The sequence below is a fragment of the Chiloscyllium plagiosum genome, chromosome 40 (assembly GCF_004010195.1).
Source record: "Chiloscyllium plagiosum isolate BGI_BamShark_2017 chromosome 40, ASM401019v2, whole genome shotgun sequence".
In the NCBI taxonomy this organism is placed as follows: Eukaryota; Metazoa; Chordata; class Chondrichthyes; order Orectolobiformes; family Hemiscylliidae; genus Chiloscyllium; species Chiloscyllium plagiosum.
Genome location: NC_057749.1, coordinates 19157709 through 19180026, shown reverse-complemented (window position 1 = coordinate 19180026; position 22318 = coordinate 19157709). Strand labels below are relative to the sequence as shown.

At 40.5% G+C, this 22318-nt stretch overlaps 1 protein-coding gene across 4 annotated transcripts in view; it reads right to left on the bottom strand.

Moving 5' to 3' along the window:
• sin3aa (SIN3 transcription regulator family member Aa) overlaps positions 1-22318 on the bottom strand; it is a 125293-nt gene that overhangs the window by 70581 nt on the left and 32394 nt on the right. For all 4 annotated transcript variants that reach the window (XM_043680523.1, XM_043680527.1, XM_043680524.1 and 1 more), the window contains one exon: positions 11106-11323. In XM_043680523.1, the coding sequence (XP_043536458.1) occupies positions 11106-11291 (186 nt within the window). In that variant the 5' untranslated portion in view covers positions 11292-11323. The remainder of the gene's footprint in view (positions 1-11105; positions 11324-22318) is intronic.

Sequence of the window (22318 nt, the reverse complement as noted above, 5' to 3'; positions counted from 1 at the left end):
CTACCAAAGAGAAATGCTGCCTTTGCTGTTACTTTAATGCTTTTGCCCGAAACGTCGATTTTGCTGCTCGTCGGATGCTGCCTGAATTGCTGTGTTCTTCCAACACCACTGATCCAGAATGTGAAACAGTTGCAGAGAGATCCAGAGTAACATAGCTTTTGATTTCCCAGGCCAAAAAATGAAGTGTTTGGGCACTGCTTATGGCTCTTCTTCCACCCTGAACCTAGAAAGTCACCACGCTCCACTGATCTACAACATTTCTTTCTGGGTTGAAAGGTGGGGAGAAAGTATCAGCCCCATCACAAAGATAGGAACGTTCAATATAAAAATCAACATTGCAAAATAACTTGCAAGAACTGTAACAAACACTACATTGGACAAACAGGCAGAAAACTAGCCAACAGGATACATGAACATCAACAAAAAGACATGACCCACTCTCACTGGTATCCTTACACATGGATGAGGAAGGACACCACTTTGACTGGGACAACACACCCATCCTAGGACAAGCCGAACAGACGTACGCACAATAATTCCAAGCGGAACTCTATGAACAAACACATTGACTTGGATCCCATTTACCACCCCCTGAGAAAAAGAACAAGAAATAACATCACCATAGGATAAGATGTCACCAACCCAAGGAAACCCAAGCATATAAATAGAAAGCTGGCTACACCACCAGTACTTCATTCGGAGACTCACTGAAGACGTTACCTAGTGTGGTGACGAAATGTCTGAAAATGAACCTTCCAGCTCAGGGAGCAAACCCACGCCCAAAAATCAAATTTTAGGTGGCAGTGGGTGTAGTCTTAGTATGCATTCTGCAACCCCTTTGACTGGTACAACTCAAGCCTGACAAAATACAGGTTTATTCAGATGGAATATGGCTTCTGAACCAAAAATTAGCTTGCAGACTTGTTTTTAAATAAGTGGAAATATTGTTTTAAAATGCTCTTCTTAAGCAAGATCAGCATTGTGAAAGTCAATTGCAAGTCACCTTTGACTTGATCACGTAACTAGGAAAGCCATGATGTCAAGGTGCCAGTGTTGGACTGGGGTGGGACAAAGTTAAAAATCTCACAGTTATAGTCCAACAGGTTTATTTGGAGGTACTAGCTTTCAGAGCACTGCTGCTTCATCAGGTAACTAGTTTCAGCGCATTTGCAAGAAGCAGAGGAAAATATGCATTGGTATTCAGAAAGTTAATAGCCCATTCTAGAAATTGAGAAGTAGGAACTGTACTTTTCAAGTCTGATCTGTCATCACATAAGATCATGGTTGACCTTCTGTATCAACTCTAACTTTCCTTACTATTCCATACTGCTAAATTATCTCAGTCACAAAAACTCTTGATCTCTCTCTCAATTACAAAGATCCACACTTTCTGCAATAAAGATCTACAATCCTAGGAATGAAAAAAATTTTCCTCATCTCAGTCTTAAATAGCTAGCCACTTACTCCGATAGTGAAAGTACTGCAGATGTTGGAAGTCTGAAATAAAAATGCAATGTACTGCAACTTCTCAGTAAGTCTGGCGACATAGTGGAGAGAAAAGCAGAGTTTATGTTATGGTTCAAATAGGGCTATTCTTTAGAACTGTAGGGTGGCTGAAATATGATAGGGTTCATGCTGTCAAAAGTGGGGCGCTGGAGAAAGCACAAAACGGAATAAAGAAGAGGTTGAGAGAGAGATTAAATGCCAACAGTGCAAAAATGTCCTGGAACAAACGGCAAAGGAAGTAGTAATTGTTCTAGTGAAGAAACAAAGTATCCAGTGAGCGTAAATGCCGGAACGATTAACAGTTCTGTCTGAAAAGGAAAAAAAAATTAAAATTTAAACTGGCAATGGAAAATAAAAGAATTAAAAATAAAAGGCAGGGTCCAATTTCAAAAATTACTGGATTTAATGATTGTTGTAAAGAACCCAACCAGGGATTTAGCTTCAGTGCAATGGTATAGCAGAGCAAGGATAGAGATGTGAGTGCGAGAGCAAGATGCTGAATTAAAATATTTGGAAGCTTGGAACCACACTTAAATATGGAGTAGAGAGATATTCCACAACGGCGCCACCCATCTACACTTGGCTTCCTTAATATAGAGGAGCCGCACTGTTAGCAGTGAATATAGTTGACTAAATTGAAAGTAAATTACTATTTCACCTGAAAGGAACTTTTGAAGTCTTGGACAGTGAGGAGAGAAATAAATAATTGGGTAAGTGTTACATCTCCCACAAACCATAGAAAGGGATAGAAGGTGTTTGGGGTGAAAATGGTTTCTTTGGAACACTGACAGAGGGGAAAATGTGTTTGGTGATTGCATTGTACCGGATGCAAAAATGTTGAAAGATGATTGTTGAATGTGGAGGCTGATGGGTGGAAAAGAGATCGAAAAACTAGGAGAATGGAATTAAATCTTTAATAGGTGGAGGGTGTGAGGTAGTTGAGTAGTGTAGTTTGTAGCTGTGGAAGTCAGTGGGCTTGTGATATATATTAGTAGACAGCCAATCCCCAGAAATGAAGACAGCCAAGTTGAAGGGAAGGGGAGTGAAAGGAGATGGAACATTGACTCTTATTTGGTGCACTGACCCCCATGTTCTAAATTGCCAGAAAAGTCAAAAACTTTTTTCCCAGTATTTACCCAAACTAGCCCTTTCATTTTATACGTTTCTGTCAGATCACCTCTCATTATGCTAATCTCCATACCTAGTCTACTTAAACTTTCTTCATAAGACAACCTACCATCCCAAAAATCTTTGTTGTATTCCCTTGAGGGGATGTGTATTCTTCCTTAGGGAATGAGTCCAAAGCAGCACATTGTATTCTAGGTGTAACCTCATCAAAGTCCTATTGTGGTATGAATTCTTTGCTCTATTCCAATCTCCTTGTAACAAAGGCTGATGTACAATTTATCTTTGTAATGATTCTTGTACAAGGATAACTAGATCCCTTTGAATGTGCACATTTCCCAGTCTCAGCATCTGAAAATTATTCTGCTTTTCTATTTCTCATATTGATGTGATAATGTCAAACTTCATTGTCATATTCTTGATGCAGATACGAGTCTAATTCAAGAACAGAATTCCATGCCATTCAATTTTAAATATTCCTTCTCACCACCCAAGCTTCAAGACAGTGACAGGTAATTAAATCCTGTCACTTGTGGTATGGGAGGGAGTAAGCAGCTGCTATGCAATTCTCCTGTTAGAGTCAATTTTCCAACCTGAAAATCTCCAAACTAATGCTATCAAAGAGGTTCAATATCAACAGCCTATCCGGGCGGACCTGAGCTCCTTCCAACAGTACCTTGGACAGGAAGGTGGACATGGTCACCCTGTAGGAAACGCACCACACAGACCTTTCCAGCTGATGAGCCCATATTGCCGAGTACAAACTCACAATAAGAAGGGATAATAAAACATACAGGATAGCCACCTAGATCCAGGAAAGCCTCACCAAAGACACATGACACCTAAAATTAGATGACATCTATTTAAACCCCAGAGTAGAAAAGCTGATCTTGACAAGCCTCTACAGCCACCAAATGACGTGATCCAATATTATCTACCTGCAGAACCTCTAACCATCCAAACTGGTAAGTTCAATAGCTAACAGCACATACTCCAGCAACAACACTGCAAGACAGCAGTGGGCATAGGTTTAGGGTGAGAGGGAAAAGATACAAAAGGGTCCTAAGGGACAACTTTTTCACGCAGAGGGTGGTACATGTATGGAATGAGCTTCCAGAGGAAGTGCTGGAGGCTGGTACAATTGCAACATTTAAAAGGCATTTGGATGGGTATATGAATAGGAAGGGTTTGGAGGGATATCGGCTGGGTGCTGGCAGGTGGGACTAGATTGAGTTGGGACACCTGGTCGGCATGGACGGATTGGACCAAAGGGTCTGTTTCCATGCTGTACATCTCTATGACCTCTGTACGTGGCATAAACAAATCTATGATGCAAAGCAGCCTTTCACATTTTATTCCGCCAACTACTTACCTGATCTTTGCTTCATGATCCATGAAAGCAACGATCAGGAGCACGTCAGTAGTCAGTCATGCTGCCCCAGTATGAACATCGCCAACAACTCATTAGAAATTGGGCTCAGTAGTAAAATCTATAAATATCAAATTATCTATAAATATCAAATGCTGAAATCTGCAAAAGGCAGTCAGGATGCCTACTGCAGATACTATCACTTACCAGATCTCACCCCTCCCCAAAATCTATCACCTCGCAGTTTTTGTGGATATGTTTGCCATGCTGGTTTACAGATGTTTTGTCCCCTTTCTAGATGACACCCTCAGTGCAGTGGAGCCTCCTGTGAAGCGCTGCTTTACTATGTCAGTTGGAATTTATTTGGTTTCGTTCCCACTGGTTCCAGTTACTGGTTCTGGTTGCTCGTTGCAGTGGTCGGTATATCCAGTCGAGGTCAATGTGTTTATTGATGGAGTCAGCGAGTGTCATGCTTCTAGAAACAGCTGGTCATGGCATTTAGTGGCTAATTGATGTTCATGGTAGATGATCTACACCTCTTTACTCAACACCTCATGCTGGCAACCACCAAATTCGGTTCTTGGGTCTCCAGAAAAAAAATGCCTTGCCTGAAGATCCTGGAAAGTGAATTACTCCAAGAGGAATATGGGGAAAATTAAGACACTGATGTGGCAATAATACTCTTCACGTCCCTTTCCTCAATGATGCCAGATGGCAGGAACCAAAGTTGTTTGACTTCACATACTCAAGCCAAAAAGCATGGCATCTGCCATCCAGTCTGGGAGCAACCAAGTGATAACCACGCAATACCCTGATAGTAACCAGGTCAGACAAAACAGCAAGGACTGATGGGATTTACCTAGAATCACTGCAGAACATCAGATCACAAGGAAGGAAGCAAAGCCACACAAAATCATGAGGGGCATGGATAAGCTGAATAGCCAAGGTCTTTTCTCCAGGGCAAGAGTGTCCAAAACTAGACAGCATGGGTTTAAGGTGAGAGGGAAAAGATTTAAAAGGAATCTTAGGGGCAACTTTATCACATACAGAATGCTGTGTATATAGAACGATCTGCCAGAGGAAATGGTAGAAGCAAGTACAATTACAACATTTAAAGACATTTGTACAGGTACATGGATAGGAAAGTTTTAGAGGCATATGGACCAAATGCAGGCAAATGGGACTAGTTCAGTTTAGGAAACCTGGACAGCATGGACAAGTTGGGCTGAAGGGTCTGTTTCCGTGCTGTATGACTATGAGAGCCAACGAAGCATTTCCACTGACACAGGACGTCAAAAAAAATTCCATGCACACAGTTGAAATCACACTGTCCCTACTGAAACAGAATCCAACCCCCACTAACTAATGACAGCCCTAACTCTCAACTCTAGACCTCCTGGTTAACTGCATGCTTCACCAACTGTAAACTAATTATGGACACAAGTGGTAAGTTGCAGGTTTCAACATTCTGCAGAAAATCAGGATAATCCTCAAGTGTCTGAGGACAACCCAGGAAAATAAGGCCTTTTGTTCCATAAGTGAAATAAGAGGTCAAATTGTGACTGCAGCTATCCAAATGAGACCATCACCCAGAGACTGAACTTGTGGCCTGAACGATCCATGCTTGGTGGCATCACAACCAATTACAATATCTCAGATGAAGCTGATCAATGGACTGTTCGTTTCAACTGAACTATAACTGCTTTGCCAGACATACAAATACAAGAAGTGCTGAACTGGACTGGGTTGCTACTACCACATATCCTGTTCCATTAAGAGGCAGGGTTCAGGATGGCACGGTGGCTCAGTGGTTAGCACTGCTACCTCACAACACCAGGGATCCAGGTTCGATTCCACCCTTGGGCGACTGTCTGCGTGGAGTCTGCAAGTTCTGCCAGTGTCTGCGTGGGTTTCTTCTGGGTGCTCCAGTTTCTTCTCACAGTTAAAGACATGCACATTAGGTGGATTGGCCATGCTAAATTGTCCATAGTATCCTGGGATGTGCTGGTTAGGTGGATTAGTCATGGGAAACCTAGGGAAACCCATACGGTAGGGGATTGGGTGTGGATGGGATGCTCTTCGGAGAGTCAGCGAGGACTCCATGGGCCGAATGGCCTGCTTCCACACTGTAAGGATTCTATGAACAGTAATAGTTTGTGTATTTTTGTGAAGCAAATATTAAATTTGCAGGAAATGAATCTAAAATTGAAAAGTGGCAAATTGAGTATGCTGAATGTCTGTCTGTGAACTTAATCTTTTCTACTCATTCATGAGGCTACCACACAATTCTTGAGGAGTTCTCTAAGCAAGTATTTGCATTGTAGCCTGTATTGTAAAATTGCAATATTCACTGAGTAACTACTAACCACCTAGATTTTGACAGCAGAAAGTAAGTAAAAGCAGCCATGGAGTTGGCTAAGTTGAAGTACTGCAGATAAATTAGCACAGTCTTACATCTTAGGAAGACAGACAAACAGTGCTTTAATTTTGCTTGGTTCCACATCCCTAGATATGCTAAGGAACAGGTGGATAAGGAAAGACTTCACACACACACAATGTCCCAGAGGTTCTGCTCATCAGATGCTACTACTGGCCCTAGGGCATTAACACTGAATTGATTTTTGAGTCATTTCCTATTTAATTCGCTTTTATGAATGAATGATTCAAATGAGCTGTAATATTAACCTTTCCAATTGCCGATCTTTGTCCATACTGGACAGAAGTCCTGACAAAAGCAAATAACTTTTTGGTGCCTAGTTTTATGTTTTAAAAGGGCTGACAGCAACATACCAGCTAAATGATTCTTTAGTCTAACAATGGAGACATCCAAAAGGCAGCACAATAGACAAACCCCTTTTTCTGTTTGATTTGAATGCACCTTCCCATATTCAGTAACATATTCAAGTGGACCATACACTCAGCCAGCCTACAACTTGTCTCCTTTGGGGTTCTTAGGCTGCAAGGAGGATGATGGGTAGAACATTAGCCAATGAAATAGATATTTTCTAATCAATCTGGTCAGACATATTATGGTACAGCTCTGGAGCAGGTGTAATTTGAACCAGGCCCCTCGCTCAGAGATAGGGACACTACCTCAGTGCCACAAGAGCACTCATTGATTTTAACCAGCTTCCAGTTGTACTGCTGATGACAGTAAAATATTATGCAGGGAATGCCAAGAGTCATTAGTGTGATACTGCAATGATACGATTATAGTATAAAAGCATCTTCAGCCAATTCCAAATTCATTCATTTTAGACACGACATGCAAGGGGCATGGGTTAAGCAGAAAAGAACAGCCCCTCAGCTCCAATTTGTTAATGGAGGAAGACTGCTTCGACATGACTTTGATAAACATAAACTGTTGCTTGGGCTAACATGTGCCATAACTGCAGACAGTAATTTGCAATGTCACATTACCAATCCACATACACAGCCACCTGTCATTAGCAGGTTGCTAAATGCCCTGGAGGAATATTTGGTTTTTGAACTCTGAAAACAGGAGTACACCTGTAAATTCACTGCATGTATAAAGAGATGCAACATTTCTCCACTGTGGCAACACACATTACTTGTTTTCAAATCAGCACGCTATTCATCCCATGAATACAGATTTCTTTCTATGACTGGTGCGAAAGCAAACGTTTACGCATCCAGGCAGAGATAGTTTGCCCATTCTTTAGGCTATAAGTGACGTGTGATGGATGAAAGCATAAAGGATAACATAACTCATGACACACCGTGCATTAGAGTGCTAAGTATTCAGTGATAGTTTACAAAATGATGCAAGCAAACACACAACTTCTAATCTACAAACTATATCAAGAACTGAGCAAACCAACACCTGCTCCCAAAGTGCTATGGGTCAGTTCAATTTACCGATGCCGAACAGCACAACTATTGTTACTTGTGCCATTGAATCACAGAGTCATAGAGTTGTGCAGCATGGAAACAGACCCTTTAGTCCAACTCATCCTTGCTGATGAGATATTGATTAGATTTCCTAGAGTGTGGAAACACGCCCTTTGGCCCAACCAGTCCACACTGACTCTCCAAAGAGTAACCCACCCAGACCCATTTCCCTCTGACTAATGCACCGAAAACTATGGACAATTTACCATGGCCAATTCACCTGACCTGCACATCTTTGGACTGTGGGAGGAAACCGGAGCACGGGGAGGAAATCCACGCAGACAAGGGGAGAATGTGCAAACTCCACAGAGACAGTCACCCGAGGCTGGAATTGAACCTGGCACCCTGGTGCTGAGGCAGCAGTGCTACTAAATGAACCTAATTCCATTAACCAGCATTTGGCCTATATCCCTTTAAACCCTTCCTATTCATCCAGATGCCTTTTAAATGTTGTTATTGTACCAGCCTCCACCACCTCCTCAGGCAGCTTCTACATGAAAAAGTTGTCACTTGGGTCCTTTTTGAATTTCACCCCTCTCACTTTAAACCAATGCCCTCGAGTTTTGGACTTCCCTACTTGACTATTCACCCTACTCGTGATTTTACAAACTTCTATAAGGTTCCCCTCTCAGCCTCTGACACTCCAGGGAAAACAGCCCTAGCCTATTCAGCCTCAATGACGATGAATAAAAGGAAACCTTTGGAAAAAAGCTATCATTCAAAATGTATAAACTTATGATAAAATTTATGATTTCATAAAATACATAAATACTTTTATTTTTCCAATTCCAGATACCACATTTTCAGAAGTTTGTGAAGGCATTGGAGAGGACAGGGAAAAGATTCACAAGAATCATTTCAGTGATGAAGAACTACAGCTACATGGATAGATTGGAAAAGTAGAGACTGCTCTCTTTGAAGAACAACAACAGGATCATGGTGCAAAATAGTGAGAAGTCTAGACAGAGTAGAAAGATATAAATTGGGAAAAGGTGGAGTAGTAGAAAAGGTGAGTTGCACTTGCAGAGAGCTGGTACAACTGAAGGGTCAAATGGCTTCCTTTTGTATGCAAATTTTCAAGGGTTGACTATGATTCTAAAGCAGGTGTCTGCATTAACCTGGTCCTCTTCAGCACAATCTCATACAAGGAACTACATATCAAAGAAAACGCCAAAAGAACTCCCACGTATCATGCTCAATGATCTCCCCAACAGATCCAGATAAAATAAGAGCCACAAGCAAAATGCCTCGACAACTATGGAAATCTCCACCAACTGAAGTACTTATTGACCACACACACCCCAACATCAAAATTAAAGTTTCAATTCAGAAGTATCTTTTAGAAATACCTTTAATGGTTAGAGCCTGCTTTTTAAAACACAATGATACAGAACAGAAGGTTTGAAAGAGCTGTCCAATTAACATCATATATCCTTTTTGGAAGCTACTGGCTGCTAGTCTTAATTCAGCATTGAAGCAAAGGCAATCATTGCTGATCTCATAGAAAGTTACATTGAAAGCCCTAGTAACCTGTGGTGATAACTTTAGCTCTTTTCTTGTGTGATTGTCTGTAGTGTTGCCCAGTGAGATACCCTGCAGTAATGTCATCAAGCTAAACAGTCAATCACATCAAAGTCATCACAGACAGCAAAACAGGAATCTAAAACCACTAATGAAAATAACTTTCTAAAATTTTCACAGAAAAAACTTTAAAAAAAGGGGCGTAACATGTCAGGCTATGCTAAAAAAAGTCTTAAGTCTTAAAAATTAAACTTATTTACAATTTTTGTAAATCATTTAGAAAGCACTGTTTCAGAATCATAATGAAAAAACTTAATTTTCTACAACTCCTTCATGGCCAAACTAAAGTTGTGTAAGAATACTGCTCAGCTCACCATTAAAAATATTGCTCTGAAGAAGTTAGAACTTTTCATAGAGTTCCTAACAACAATATTAAGAGCTGTAAAAGATAAAAAAACCTCATACACACACAAAAAAGGAGCAAACTGACTCCCTCAACATTTAAGATATATGCGTTAGTCTGCACTTGCATTGGAACCCTGAACTCATGTTTTGATTTGGAGGTGTAATGACAGCAATCTCTGATGGTTTCATAAACTCCCAACCATTATATGCACTTTTGTCGCCTGTTCAGGCAGTGCATTCAAGGTCATAACAATTCATTGTGACAACAAAAGAAAGTCTTCATCTCCACTCTAATTTACTTGCCAAATATTGTTTTTTTTTGGTGAATTTACACTTAGAGAATACTTGATATTCAACTTATGCCACTTTTACAGCAAAGCAATGGGTTTGGAATCAAGAGAAAAGTGTCTATTTTCATACTTTAGATTAGATTACTTACAGTGTGGAAACAGGCCCTTCGGCCTAACAAGTCCACACCGACCCACCGAAGCGTAACCCATCCATTCCCCAACATTTACCCCTTTACCTAACACTACGGGCAATTTAGCATGGCCAATTCACCTGACCTGCACATCTTTGGACTGTGGGAGTAAACCAGAGCACCCGGAGGAAACCCACGCAGACACGGGGATGCAAACTCCACACAGTCAGTCGCCTGAGTCGGGAATTGAACCCGGGTCTCTGGCGCTGTGAGGCAGCAGTGCTTGCCACCGTGCCGCTCATGCTTTAACGTTATATTAGTTCGTGCTGAGGATTAAACATTGAAGATTTTTTTTTCCACACAGTCAGTCGCCTGAGTCGGGAGTTGAACCCGGGTCTCTGGCGCTGTGAGGCAGCAGTGCTAACCACTGTGCCACCGTGCCGCTCATGCTTTAACGTTATATTATTTCGTGCTGAGGATTAAACATTGAAGATTTTTTTTCTCTCAGATGGTCAGTTGTCTGTGGAGCTCTCTTCATTATAGAACAATAGGGGCCATGTCATTGAAAACATTCATGATTGAGTTCATCAGATTTTTTTAATCTTATGCTCTTGTATTAGCCAGTACTTGGACTTCATTCAGTGAGGCCAGAACATAAAATGAAATCAGTTTACTTCATGTAGTCATAAACTACAGGAGATGAGCTCTGAACTAATGTGTGCTTGACAAAGACCAGTAGCAAACTACCATCTAAACTTGCCTACAGTGTCAAGGGTTTTTGGACATTCCATCGCAGCACACTTTAAAGACCAGCTTAAAAAATTCCCGACAAAGATAATAAAGTACCTGGTATCCTGGGGCGACTGAGTACTGAATGCCAGCAGTGGGCTGCATATTCTCTGATACCGCTTCGTAGACAGGGGGTGCTGGGGCCAGCACCCGATGCTGGTGTGAAAACGTTTCAGCGCTGCTTGCAATCCGACGCTGTTGAGGCGCATAAACTGTTTCCTGCTCATCCAGTCGGCGCTTCATTATGTGTTCATACTCAAGGGAGCCCTATAAATCTGGACAGGAAGTGGACCATTAAATACACACAATGTAATTGTTTATTCCATTAATTTATTTACTTTACAACACCATGTATTTGTATTGCATCTTTTAAATAGAGAGACAATTTGAGATCCTTCACAGAGGTGTGGTCAAAGAAACGTAGTGAAGCCAAAGAACAAAACAACAAAGGGAGGAGAAAACTCTTAAGTCAGGTGGACTTTAAGCAGAATCTTAAAAGCAAGAGAAAAAGTACAGCATCACAGAAAAGAAGTAACTGAGCCAACTATATAGATGGGTTTCCACCTTAGTGATAAAGATGTATGTGAGCTCCTTGTTCGAGGTGAAAATCAAGTGAATGGGGAGAAGAGAGTGACTAAAATAAGATGGGGTTAACTTATGAACCTTGAGAAGTTGCTTAGCTAATTCTGGTGATGGAAGGTCAAACTAAGAGACAGCAAGCAAACCAATTCATTTGTGTTCACCCCCTGGATTTCTGACAGCTGAGATGGGGGATACCATCAGGAAAATCAACCAAGATGGGATTGAATAAAGACTTGTTTAATGAGACCACAAGCATATCAAAGGTGGAGGTGAAGGAGTGGTCAAAAGGAGAAACAGCTGCAGAAGTATTGTGAAAAAAATGGAGGACTGAACAAGTGCAAATTATATTCAAATACTGAGCAAAAGGGTTCAAAGTACTTTCAACACTTTGTAAAATAAAAAGCCTCCTTTGATTCAGTTGTTAAAAAGCATATCAATTTCTGAGGAGGTTTAAGCACAAAGTCGTATCAACTTTCACAAGTCCTAGAAACCTAAGTTGGCCAGTGGTTATAACATTGTCTTTTTAAAAAACTCCTGGCTGAAAGATCAATCTAACTCAGACAGTGGGTGGGAGAGTGCAGTGTGGGTGACGCTTAAGGGGAACTCCAATATTATCCTATAGTCCTCGCTGCTGTTACACAATCTTCAATCACACAGAAGTGCTCCAAACAAGTCATTTTATAAGTCATGTTATCTTCCTAGTGACATAAGATGCTGTATAAATGCAAGTTCTCTCTCTTATAGTCTGTGCTCTGCATATATTACAATTAGCAAGCAGGAGAGAAACATGTGTATCTGTTCTCATTGAGTAACCCATTGTAAGGATTCAATTACTCATTCACATTTTACAACAAGGTACTGAAATTCTTTCCTTTTTCCGAATTCTGAACTTTGGTTTCAATGAACCAGTAAAGAAGAACTGTATTATTAAAAATTCAACACTGCCTGTACAAGTGCAAGAGAATAAACATTAAAGTCTTGTGCAGGCTACACCCTGTTAACCTCTGCTTCCTTTCTGACTTCAAGTCCTCGGATGCACATATCTAACTGGAAATTGTCTTGCAACTTTACTGAACTTACATAAACCTTCGACATTAGTCACACATTTGCCTTCTCAAAGATATTTTTGAAAATTACATTAAAATAAAGTTAAGCTCTATAAAATGTAGTTTAACTTAATGATGGACACAAACACCGGACAACACAGTGCATTAGTGCATTCCCTGCCCGCCCCCTGCAGAAGACACAGGTAGATAGATGTTTCACTCAAATGTACTTCTACCACATCTGATGGACCCAGTTAAATTTGAACCTTGTCTGCTTTGTGAATGCACAAGCTCAACTCTCTCTGTATTCATGCAACAGCTCCCAGGTGTCAAACTTCAAATCTTAACAAAAGTGAAAGCTTCTTCTGTTGCTAATGACAGAGTAGAGGAGCAAGAATTATCTCTCATGAAGAATCATTGGATACTGTTAACACAACAGACATTTCTCAACAACAGGAATCCACATAAGTATTATTGAAAGTAAATGAGATTCAGCAAGTGCACCTGCATTATTTTTATAAATGCACACAATGAAACCTATAAATTATAAGTATCATGGGTACTGGTATCAGCAGTCTTTGCTTTCCTCAGATCCTAATTTTCAAATCAGTCACTGTATATATAATGATCTCACACATAGTGCAGTTTCTCATCCACGATGCATCCTAGATAAAGAGTTCACCATTCCATAAAATCGGAATCTTTCATAAAAACCAGTGTTGACTCACAGTGACTAGTGTAAATTCATGTGACATCATTGTAAAGGCAAAACTGCAAGGGAAAGGCAGTAGAGGTTCCAATTCAGGAAAAGCTACAGATGCAATAGCTTTACAATGGGTGGCATACTATATTTAAAATTAATAGTTCTTGATACATTGCAGGCTATCCAAATTGGGAATGTGACAGTGTCAATGAGTTCCATAGTTGACACCATGAAAGTATTAGGGTCTCCCAGTGTTTCTTTGCTGCAAGTGCTTGTTTTGTTTAGGATATTGCCCTTTATAACATGGTCTCTTTTCAGCTAAACTAGCCACTTCTTTTGAACACTGCTAGAGCCCACATAATGATATTGCTCACTGAAACTGAAAATGGGAGGTTTACAGGCAACTGAAAAGACATGACCACAAGGGGTAAAAAAAGCAAATGAACCAAGGACCTTCCCCGAGGTAGATTAACTACTACAGAACACATGTAAACTATCTGCACTGAAGTATGGTTAATAAAGAAGGTCAGACACAGAACACCTGTGGCCCTTTATTTGATGTTTTGGCAATTTTAGAGGGAAAGAAGTTTGATCCAAGACCTAACATGTATACAAACCTCTCATAATTGCACTCACTGCAGGAAGAAGCAATAAAATGAAATAAGTCATGCCAAAGAACAATCAGTCGAGAGTGATCACCATGACGAAAATATTGAGAAACTGCAGTCTTGTCTTTATGGAGAGCACTGGGATGAAAATATGTACTTCAGAATGAGAAAGCAAAATTTATGAACTCTGCAAAACTAGCAAGGCATCTTAAACATGACCCATTGAGCGGCAGCACTCAACAACAAAAATTTATATTGTCATGAGGAAAAATTAAAAAGACCCAAAAGTGCTTCAAAGAGCATGATTAAACTAAACATAACAGAGTCTCATAAGGAGAAGGTAGGCTAAATGAAAAAAATTTTGGTCAAAAAGGTAGGTTTTAAGAGTGCCTTAAAGCAAGAAATTGAGGAATAGATGGACAATCATATGGGGAGTGAATTCCAGAGCTTGCGGTCTCAGGAACTGAAGACACAGCCACAGATGGACCAATGGGTGGTGGAATGGCAGATGGAGAGTTTAATTTAGATAAATGCGAGTGCTACATTTTGGAAAAGCAAATCTTAGCAGGACTTATACATTTAATGGTAAGGTCCTCGGGAGTATTGCTGAACAAAGTGATTTTGGAGTGCAGGTTCATAGCTCCTTGAAAGTGGAGTCGCTGGTAGGTAGGATAGTGAAGAAGGTGTTTGGTATGCTTTCCTTTATTGGTCAGAGTATTGATTACAGGAGTTGGGAGGTCATGTTGCAGCTGTACAGGACACTGGTTAAGCCACTGTTGGAATACTGTGTGCAATTCTGGTCTCCTTCCTATCAGAAGTATGTTGTGAAATTTGAAAGAGTTCAAAAAAGATTTACAAGGATGTTGCCAGGGTTGGAGGATTTAAGCTACAGGGAGATGTTGAATAGGCTAGGGCTGTTTTCCCTGGAGTGTCAAGGCTGAGGGAGTGATCTTATAGAGGTTATAAAATCATGAGGGGCATGGATGGGGTAAATAGATAAAGTCTTTTCCCTGGGGTGGGGGAGTCCAGAACTAGAGGGCATCGGTTTAGGGTGAAAGGGAAAAGATATAAAAGAGACTTGAGGAGCAACGTTTTCACACAGAGGATGGTACATGTATGCAATGAGCTGCCAGAGGAAGTGGTGGTGGCTGGTACAATTGCAACATTTAAAAAGTGCTATACATCTCTATGACTCTATGACATGAGGGTGTTGTTTAAATCAGGGATGCTCAGGAATCCAGGAGGTGTTGATATTTGAGACGTTTGTGGATCGAAACAAAATTATAGAGATAGAGAGGAGCAAGGCCATGAAGCAATTTGAAAACCAAAGTTAAGAATTTTAATTTCAAGGTAGTGCTTGATCAGGTGTTAATGTAAGTCTTCAAGCACAGCAATGATAGATGAACAGGACTTGACATAAATCACGACCTGGGAAATGGAATTTTGTGTGATTTCAAGTTTACAAATGATAGAATGTGAGAAAGGCATGGATAATTATTTCAATAGGTGAGCAGAGGCAGAGGCAATGTCAGACAATGTCAGAGAGATGAAATTAGATGGCCTCAGCATTAGCAAGGATGAGTTGGAAGGTCGTCCTGATGTCAAATATGACACCAAAACTGTGAAAGAATAGTTTAGTCTCAGTGTTGCCAGGGAGAGGAATACTTTCATGAACCAGGGAATGGGAGTTTGGAATGGACACTGAAAACAGAGTCTTCTGAATACTTAATTGAAGGAATTTTTGCTCATCCAGTGCTGAATATCAGATAAGCAATCTGATAATTTAGCAAGTGTGGAGGATTCCAGAAAGGCAATGATGAGGTAGAGCTGGATATTGTCAGCATCATTTTAAAATTAATGCTGCACTTTTACATGATATCGCCATGCGGCAGCAATATTAACAAGCAGGATGCAATCCTGGAGCACAGCAGAAATATTACAGGAGAGTGGACAGAAGTAATTACACGTGATTCTCGGCTATGATTAGATAATTAAAAATGGAACTAGATGAGAGCACTCACCACACAATAGATAAGAATATCCTTCTTTCACAATCTGTTGACATCATGAGTCTGGTTTATGTATAAACTTCTGCAATTTATTTTGGAAATCAGTTAATATTGATCTTGCTGTATATTCTAACCAAGTTAAACCTTGATTAATCAGTATATTCCTAATTGTGTGCAACATGCTCCCTGCAGGTCACAAGCTGATTTTCACAATTCTACAGCTAGTATTTGGTCTCCAGCGTCTGCAGACCTCACTTTCTCCTCATTTGGTCAATATACCCTCATGTTCTAACTAGCCCTCATTACAATCTCGACTTTCTAGTGCTGCTGTTTGCTTTAATATTTTCCATTGACTTCTGTTGGACAGTGTGATCTACAGTATGCTGCACCTATCATTCCCTCTTTGCCCCATTATTCAACTGTTTTAACATTACTACACTTCATTGTTTTCATCCATTTTTATCTCTTCAAATTTCAGTGCAAAATTCTTGGCCAAGTCTTTAGACTCCACAATGGGAAGGGAGGAAAGAGCATGACAGGCTAACAGGAACTGTTCCACATTGTTGTCAATAAAGAATTTACTCTGCATGTTCACAACAAGTCTTACCTGCCCAGATGACTGTGAAATGTTATCTCAGGTGAATATCACCCTCTATGATTACAGACAAGAAAGCACCAAGGCATTACACCATTAAGATAGTTTGCAGAAATCATGACATACATCTCCATTTACCTCAATGTAACTCCCTCTGTGACTTGCCAAACACATGATTCATTATTGTCTTTGAGAGTTTGTTCTTAGTAAACTGGTTGCTGCAGTTCAGAAAGTAATAGAGTCATATGGCAGGGAATCAGACCCTTCGGTCTAACTTGTCCATGCTGACCATAATACTAAACTAAACTGGTCCCACCTGTCTGCGCTTGGCCTTTATTTCTTATTCACGTACTTATCCAAATATCTTTTAAACATTGTAACTGTATCCACATCCATCACTTCCTCTGGAAGTTCATTCTATACACTAACTACTCTATGTAAAGAAATTGATGCTCATGTTTCTTTTAAAGTTTTTCATACGTGACAACACTTCAAAAGTATTGACTGTAAAGCCCTTAGAGATCCGAAGATTGTGGAATACACTATATAAATGAAGTTTTATTTTCTTTCCAAGTCACGCTTGGGAGGAAAAACTTAATTTGTGCTACTGCACAGACACTTTAAATGGACATATTTAACGACATTGCAAATTGTTAGAGTTACTATATGAATACTAATTATTAGTGACACTAAATATAGATACAGTCTAATACGACACTTACAGCAGAGTAGCAGGTTGTTCTCTTTGAAACGACACAAAATACCATAATATTCTCTGGGGTGTTCCTTGTGTATATTATCACCTGCCATCAAGCACAACTTACTACGGTGAATACAGGTCAATCATGTATTTCCTGAGAGTGTGTTTGTGCAGTCACACTTCTCCCTGTTATACATCACTAGTACTTAACACTACTTCAGGAAATCTCAGAGACAGATTACCATGTATTAAAATGTTCCACCACATTCAAATTTCAACATACAAGGGATCCATGATTTATGAACATCAACTTGTGAATGCTGTTACTTACAAACGCAATCCCATACAGGGATATAATTTTAAAGATCAGACATATGAACACTTCCTGTACTTATAAGCAGCTACTTTATATTGTCCTGCATTGTATTCCAACTTACATCCAAATCGATCTGCAAATGAAATCAAGAACAGAACCCATTTGAAACCCAGGGACTGCCTGTATTCAGAAAGCATCTAAAATGTCAAGTCTGAATGGAATAGTGGAGGATGAAAGCTACTTTTTATATGTAACATCTCTCTGTCCACTAGTTTGACTCATGCTTATTTATAATTGAGCAATGCCTTGACTAAAACTTGAGATTGAGAAATGAACAGATTTAGAATGAATTAGTGATCAATACCTGCAACAATAACTTGAGGGATACTGGATTTTAAAATAAACAAATCCCAACCACGAATCTCTGTCAAAAAGAACAAATCTCATACTGTCTTTGTACTTCCCAGAGGGACCAGTCCACCTGTCTGAAAGTGGAAACTGACCAAAACCAAACCTCTATCATCCACCTCACAGTAATTAGGTCCATAATACACTGGCCAAAACATGCTCAGCATTAAGAGAACAGAAACAGCTTATTTTTAAGAAGGATTCTCTGACCAATTTTTAAGTAAGTACAAATGTTTGAAATCAGCATTGAAAAATCAGATTTGAAGTAGAATCTTTTACAATTTCATGATCATGATTTTATGTCCAATAGTAATTTCTGGGCTCATATGGCCTAAATCAAATGGGTTTGCCATCAAAATGTCTACAATTGCAGGGGCCCTGGCTGATATCTTTGCATCATTGTTAGCCACAGGTGAGGTCCCGGAAGACTGGACAATAGCAAATGTTATACCCTCATTCAAGAAGGGCTGCAAAGAAAAGCCTGGGAACTATAGAGCAATAAGCCTAACATCTGTGGTAGGTACATCACTTGAGAAGATTCTGAGGGATAAGATATACATGCATTTGGAAAGACAGGGTTTGATTAGGAGTAGTCAGCATGGCTTTGTGAGTGGGAGATCAAATTTGTTAGAGTTCTTTGATGAAGTGACCAGAAAGGTTGATGAGGGCAGGATGGTAGACGTAGTCTATATGGATTTGATCAGGTTGCACATCGTAGGCTGCTCTGGAAGGTTAGATCGCACGGAATCCAAGGGGAGCTGGCAAATTGGATACACAATTGGCTTGATGGTAGAACCAGAGGTTAATTGTGGAAGGATGCTTGTCGGACTGGAGGCCTGTGACTAGTGCAGTACCTCTGGGGTCAGTGCTGGGCCCCTTGCTGTTTGTTACCTATATCAATGATTTGGATGAGAATGTACAAGGTATAATTAGTGAGTTTACTGATGACACTAAAATAGAGGGAGTTGTGAACATTGAGGAGGTTATCAGAAATTGCAACAAGACCTCGATCAGCTGAGCAAGTGGGCCGAGAAATGTCAAATAGAGTTTAATATGGTTAAGCGTGAGGTCTTGCATTTTGTAAAGTCAAATCAAGGTCAGAGTTTCATGATGAATTTATGGCCTTAAGGAGTACAGTGGAACAGAGGGACCTTGGAGTTCAGGTTCACAGTCCTCTGAAAGTGTAGTCACAAGTAGACAGGGCAGTGAAGGACAGTTTTGGCACACTGGCCTTATTATTCGGGGCATTCAGTATAGAAGTTGGGCAGTTATGTTGCAATTATACAGGACGGTGAGGCTGTACTTGGATGATTGTATTCAGTTTTGGTCATCTGGCTATAGGAAGAATGTTATTAAACCGAAAAGAACGTAGAAGAAATTTACAAGGATGTTGCCAGACGCAAGGGTCTGAGTTACAGGGAGAGGTTGGACAAGCTAGGACTGTCCAAGAGCATACAAGACTGAGGAGGGAACCTGCAGAAATGTATAAGATTATTAGAGGCATGGATAGGGTGAGTGCATTCAGTCTTTTTCCCAGGGTTGTGAAATCAAGGATTGGAGGGCAACAGTTCAAGGTGAGAGGGGAAAGAATAAAAGGGAACTTGAGGGCAACTTTTTTTTTAAAGAAGGTGGTCCGCATATGGAATAAGCTGTGAGCGGAAGTGGTTGAGTCGAGTCATTAATAATATTCATAAGGCATTTGGACAAATACATGGATAGGAAAGGTTAGAAGGATATGGACTAAGTGCAGGGAAATGGGATTTGCATTTTGGTCAGCATGGCCCAGTTTGGGACAAAGGGCTTGCCTCCATGCTGTAAGACTCGATGACTAACCTTTTCTCACACTAAAATTAGAGAAAGGCAGAGTATAGAGACACTATTAACTTAGGTATGGTCTACACACCGACATTTCTTTAGGGCCAAAGAAATACACAAGGCCGAAAGCAACACAAACTGTTTTCACTGTTCACTGCACTTAACTCATTGTTACATAATTTTCCCCAAGTGACCGCAGGTGGCTTCACTAACAGTATAAAGCCCTCTAACAATATGCAATGTATCAAATGACTCAAATTGATATAGTCATTTCAAGAACATGTAGAAGGTTAGATCGTAACTGAACTACCCAGTGTACATCAGTCAACCTTGGCCAGGTGTAATGAGGAACAAATTAAACTCTCCGCAGGGATCCAGAGACCAAAGAATTTACCGACCCATCACAACATATTGTTTCCAAAGGCAACTGAGTGAAAAAAATCCCCACCAGCACTGGATATCAAACCCCAAGAAGCCAAAAGCTATGGTGAGATCTGGGGATGAGGCACACTGATTAGTATTCAATGGATACACAGTCTGGCATGGATCTCAACATGAATTGTTCATTCTCTACCATACAGGTTCACAAACAACAAGAAATGCTTCTCATTCACTGGAACATTTCTCATGCAGTTGCTGCTTCTATAAATCCTGCTTGCATTAAATGTGGGATTTGCTCTGAGTTTTCTCTATTCCCATTCTGTCTGTAGAATGGATTGTATTAAGTCCAGGAGCTTCATCAGTCTAACAGTTGAATAAATGTGAAGTTGATTCCGATAATGCCCTTATTTAAAAAATTTAAAATGAACATCTTTTGCTGATCCCTAGTTTTCCTGGAGAAGGGGTGGTGAAGCTTTTCAAGAAAGGCTGCCTTCTTGAATCACTGCAAACCATGTGATGTAGGTTGATCCCTAATTCTGTGAAGAAGGAAATTCTAGGATCCTGACCTAATGACAGTGAAGAATAGCAATATATTTCCAGATCAAGATTGCAAGAGGTAAACCTCAAGTGATGGTGTTCCCATTATAACTGTTGCCCAAGTCCTTTGAGATGGAAATGATCATGGGTTTGGAAGGTGCTGTCTAAAAATCTTTGGGGACTTTCTGCAGTGTATCTTTTAGATGATAGACACTGCTGCTACTGAAATTTGGTGGTAGAAGGAGTGGAAGCTCATGGATGAGGTGTCAATGAAGTGACCTGCCTTGTCCTGTCTTGATAGGATCGAGCTGGAGTGTGGTTGGAGATGCACTTGTCAGTCAAGTGGGAGTATTCCATCACACTCCTGACTTGTGCTCAAAGCAATATGCCAAAACTCTATCTCAACCCTTGTTCAGTAGGGTTGAAGCTTTGAGATAACCAAGAACAAATCCCTGAGAGTTTTTTTTTTAATAGCATATAAATTGGCATAACCAACCATCAGAAAGAAAACAAATTGCTTTGGATTATATTTAAAATGAGCTCAGTAAAGATAAGTAAACACTAAATATACAATAGTGAATCATGACACCAGACCTTCCATCCTGAATTATTCTATGTAAACAAAAAAGTGACAGTTGGTGTTTGCCCCTAACCTATCAAATGCCTGGTAACATACTAAAAGATCTTCTACCTTTAAATATCTCTTGCAAATTTACATTGTGAACTCTTATGTCAACATTTATAATGCAAACTGTCTATATAAACTTGTCATACTGCAATTTCACCTTCTCATCAGTAATTGAGCCATAGCTCACCCATTTTGTATGCCTCAGCCTGAGTTATATAAAACCCTCTGCTGCTACTTTTCCTCGTTTACATTATTGCAAAGCTTTATGACTACTACAAAATAAAAATATTGTGAGAAAATAAATCATGTATGACTTTAAAATGGAAACCTACTCACCCTGATCTGTTGTCTACATTCATTGAGGAGAAAGTGAGGTCTGCAGACGCTGGAGATCAGAGCTGAAAATGTGTTGCTGGAAAAGCGCAGCAGGTCAGGCAGCATCCAGGGCACTTTCCAATCCTCCCACTTCCTCCAAACGAAAGGAGTAGCCATGGGCACCCGCATGGGCCCCAGCTATGCCTGCCTCTTCGTAGGATATGTGGAACAGTCCATCTTCCGCAACTACACTGGCCCCAACCCCACCTTTTCCTCCGCTACATCGATGACTATATCGGCGCCGCCTCGTGGTCCTACGAGGAGGTTGAACAGTTCATCCACTTCACCAACACCTTCCACCCCGACCTCAAATTCACCTGGACAGTCTCAGATTCCTCCCTCCCCTTCCTCGACCTTTCTATTTCCATCTCAGGCGACCGAATCAACACGGACATCTACTACAAACCAACCGACTCCCACAGCTACCTGGACTACACCTCCTCCCACCCTGACCCCTGTAAAAACGCCATCCCATTCCCCCAATTCCTTAGTCTCCGCCGCATCTGCTCCCAGGAGGACCAGTTCAAAATACGTACAACACAGATGGCCCCCTTCTTCAAGGACCGC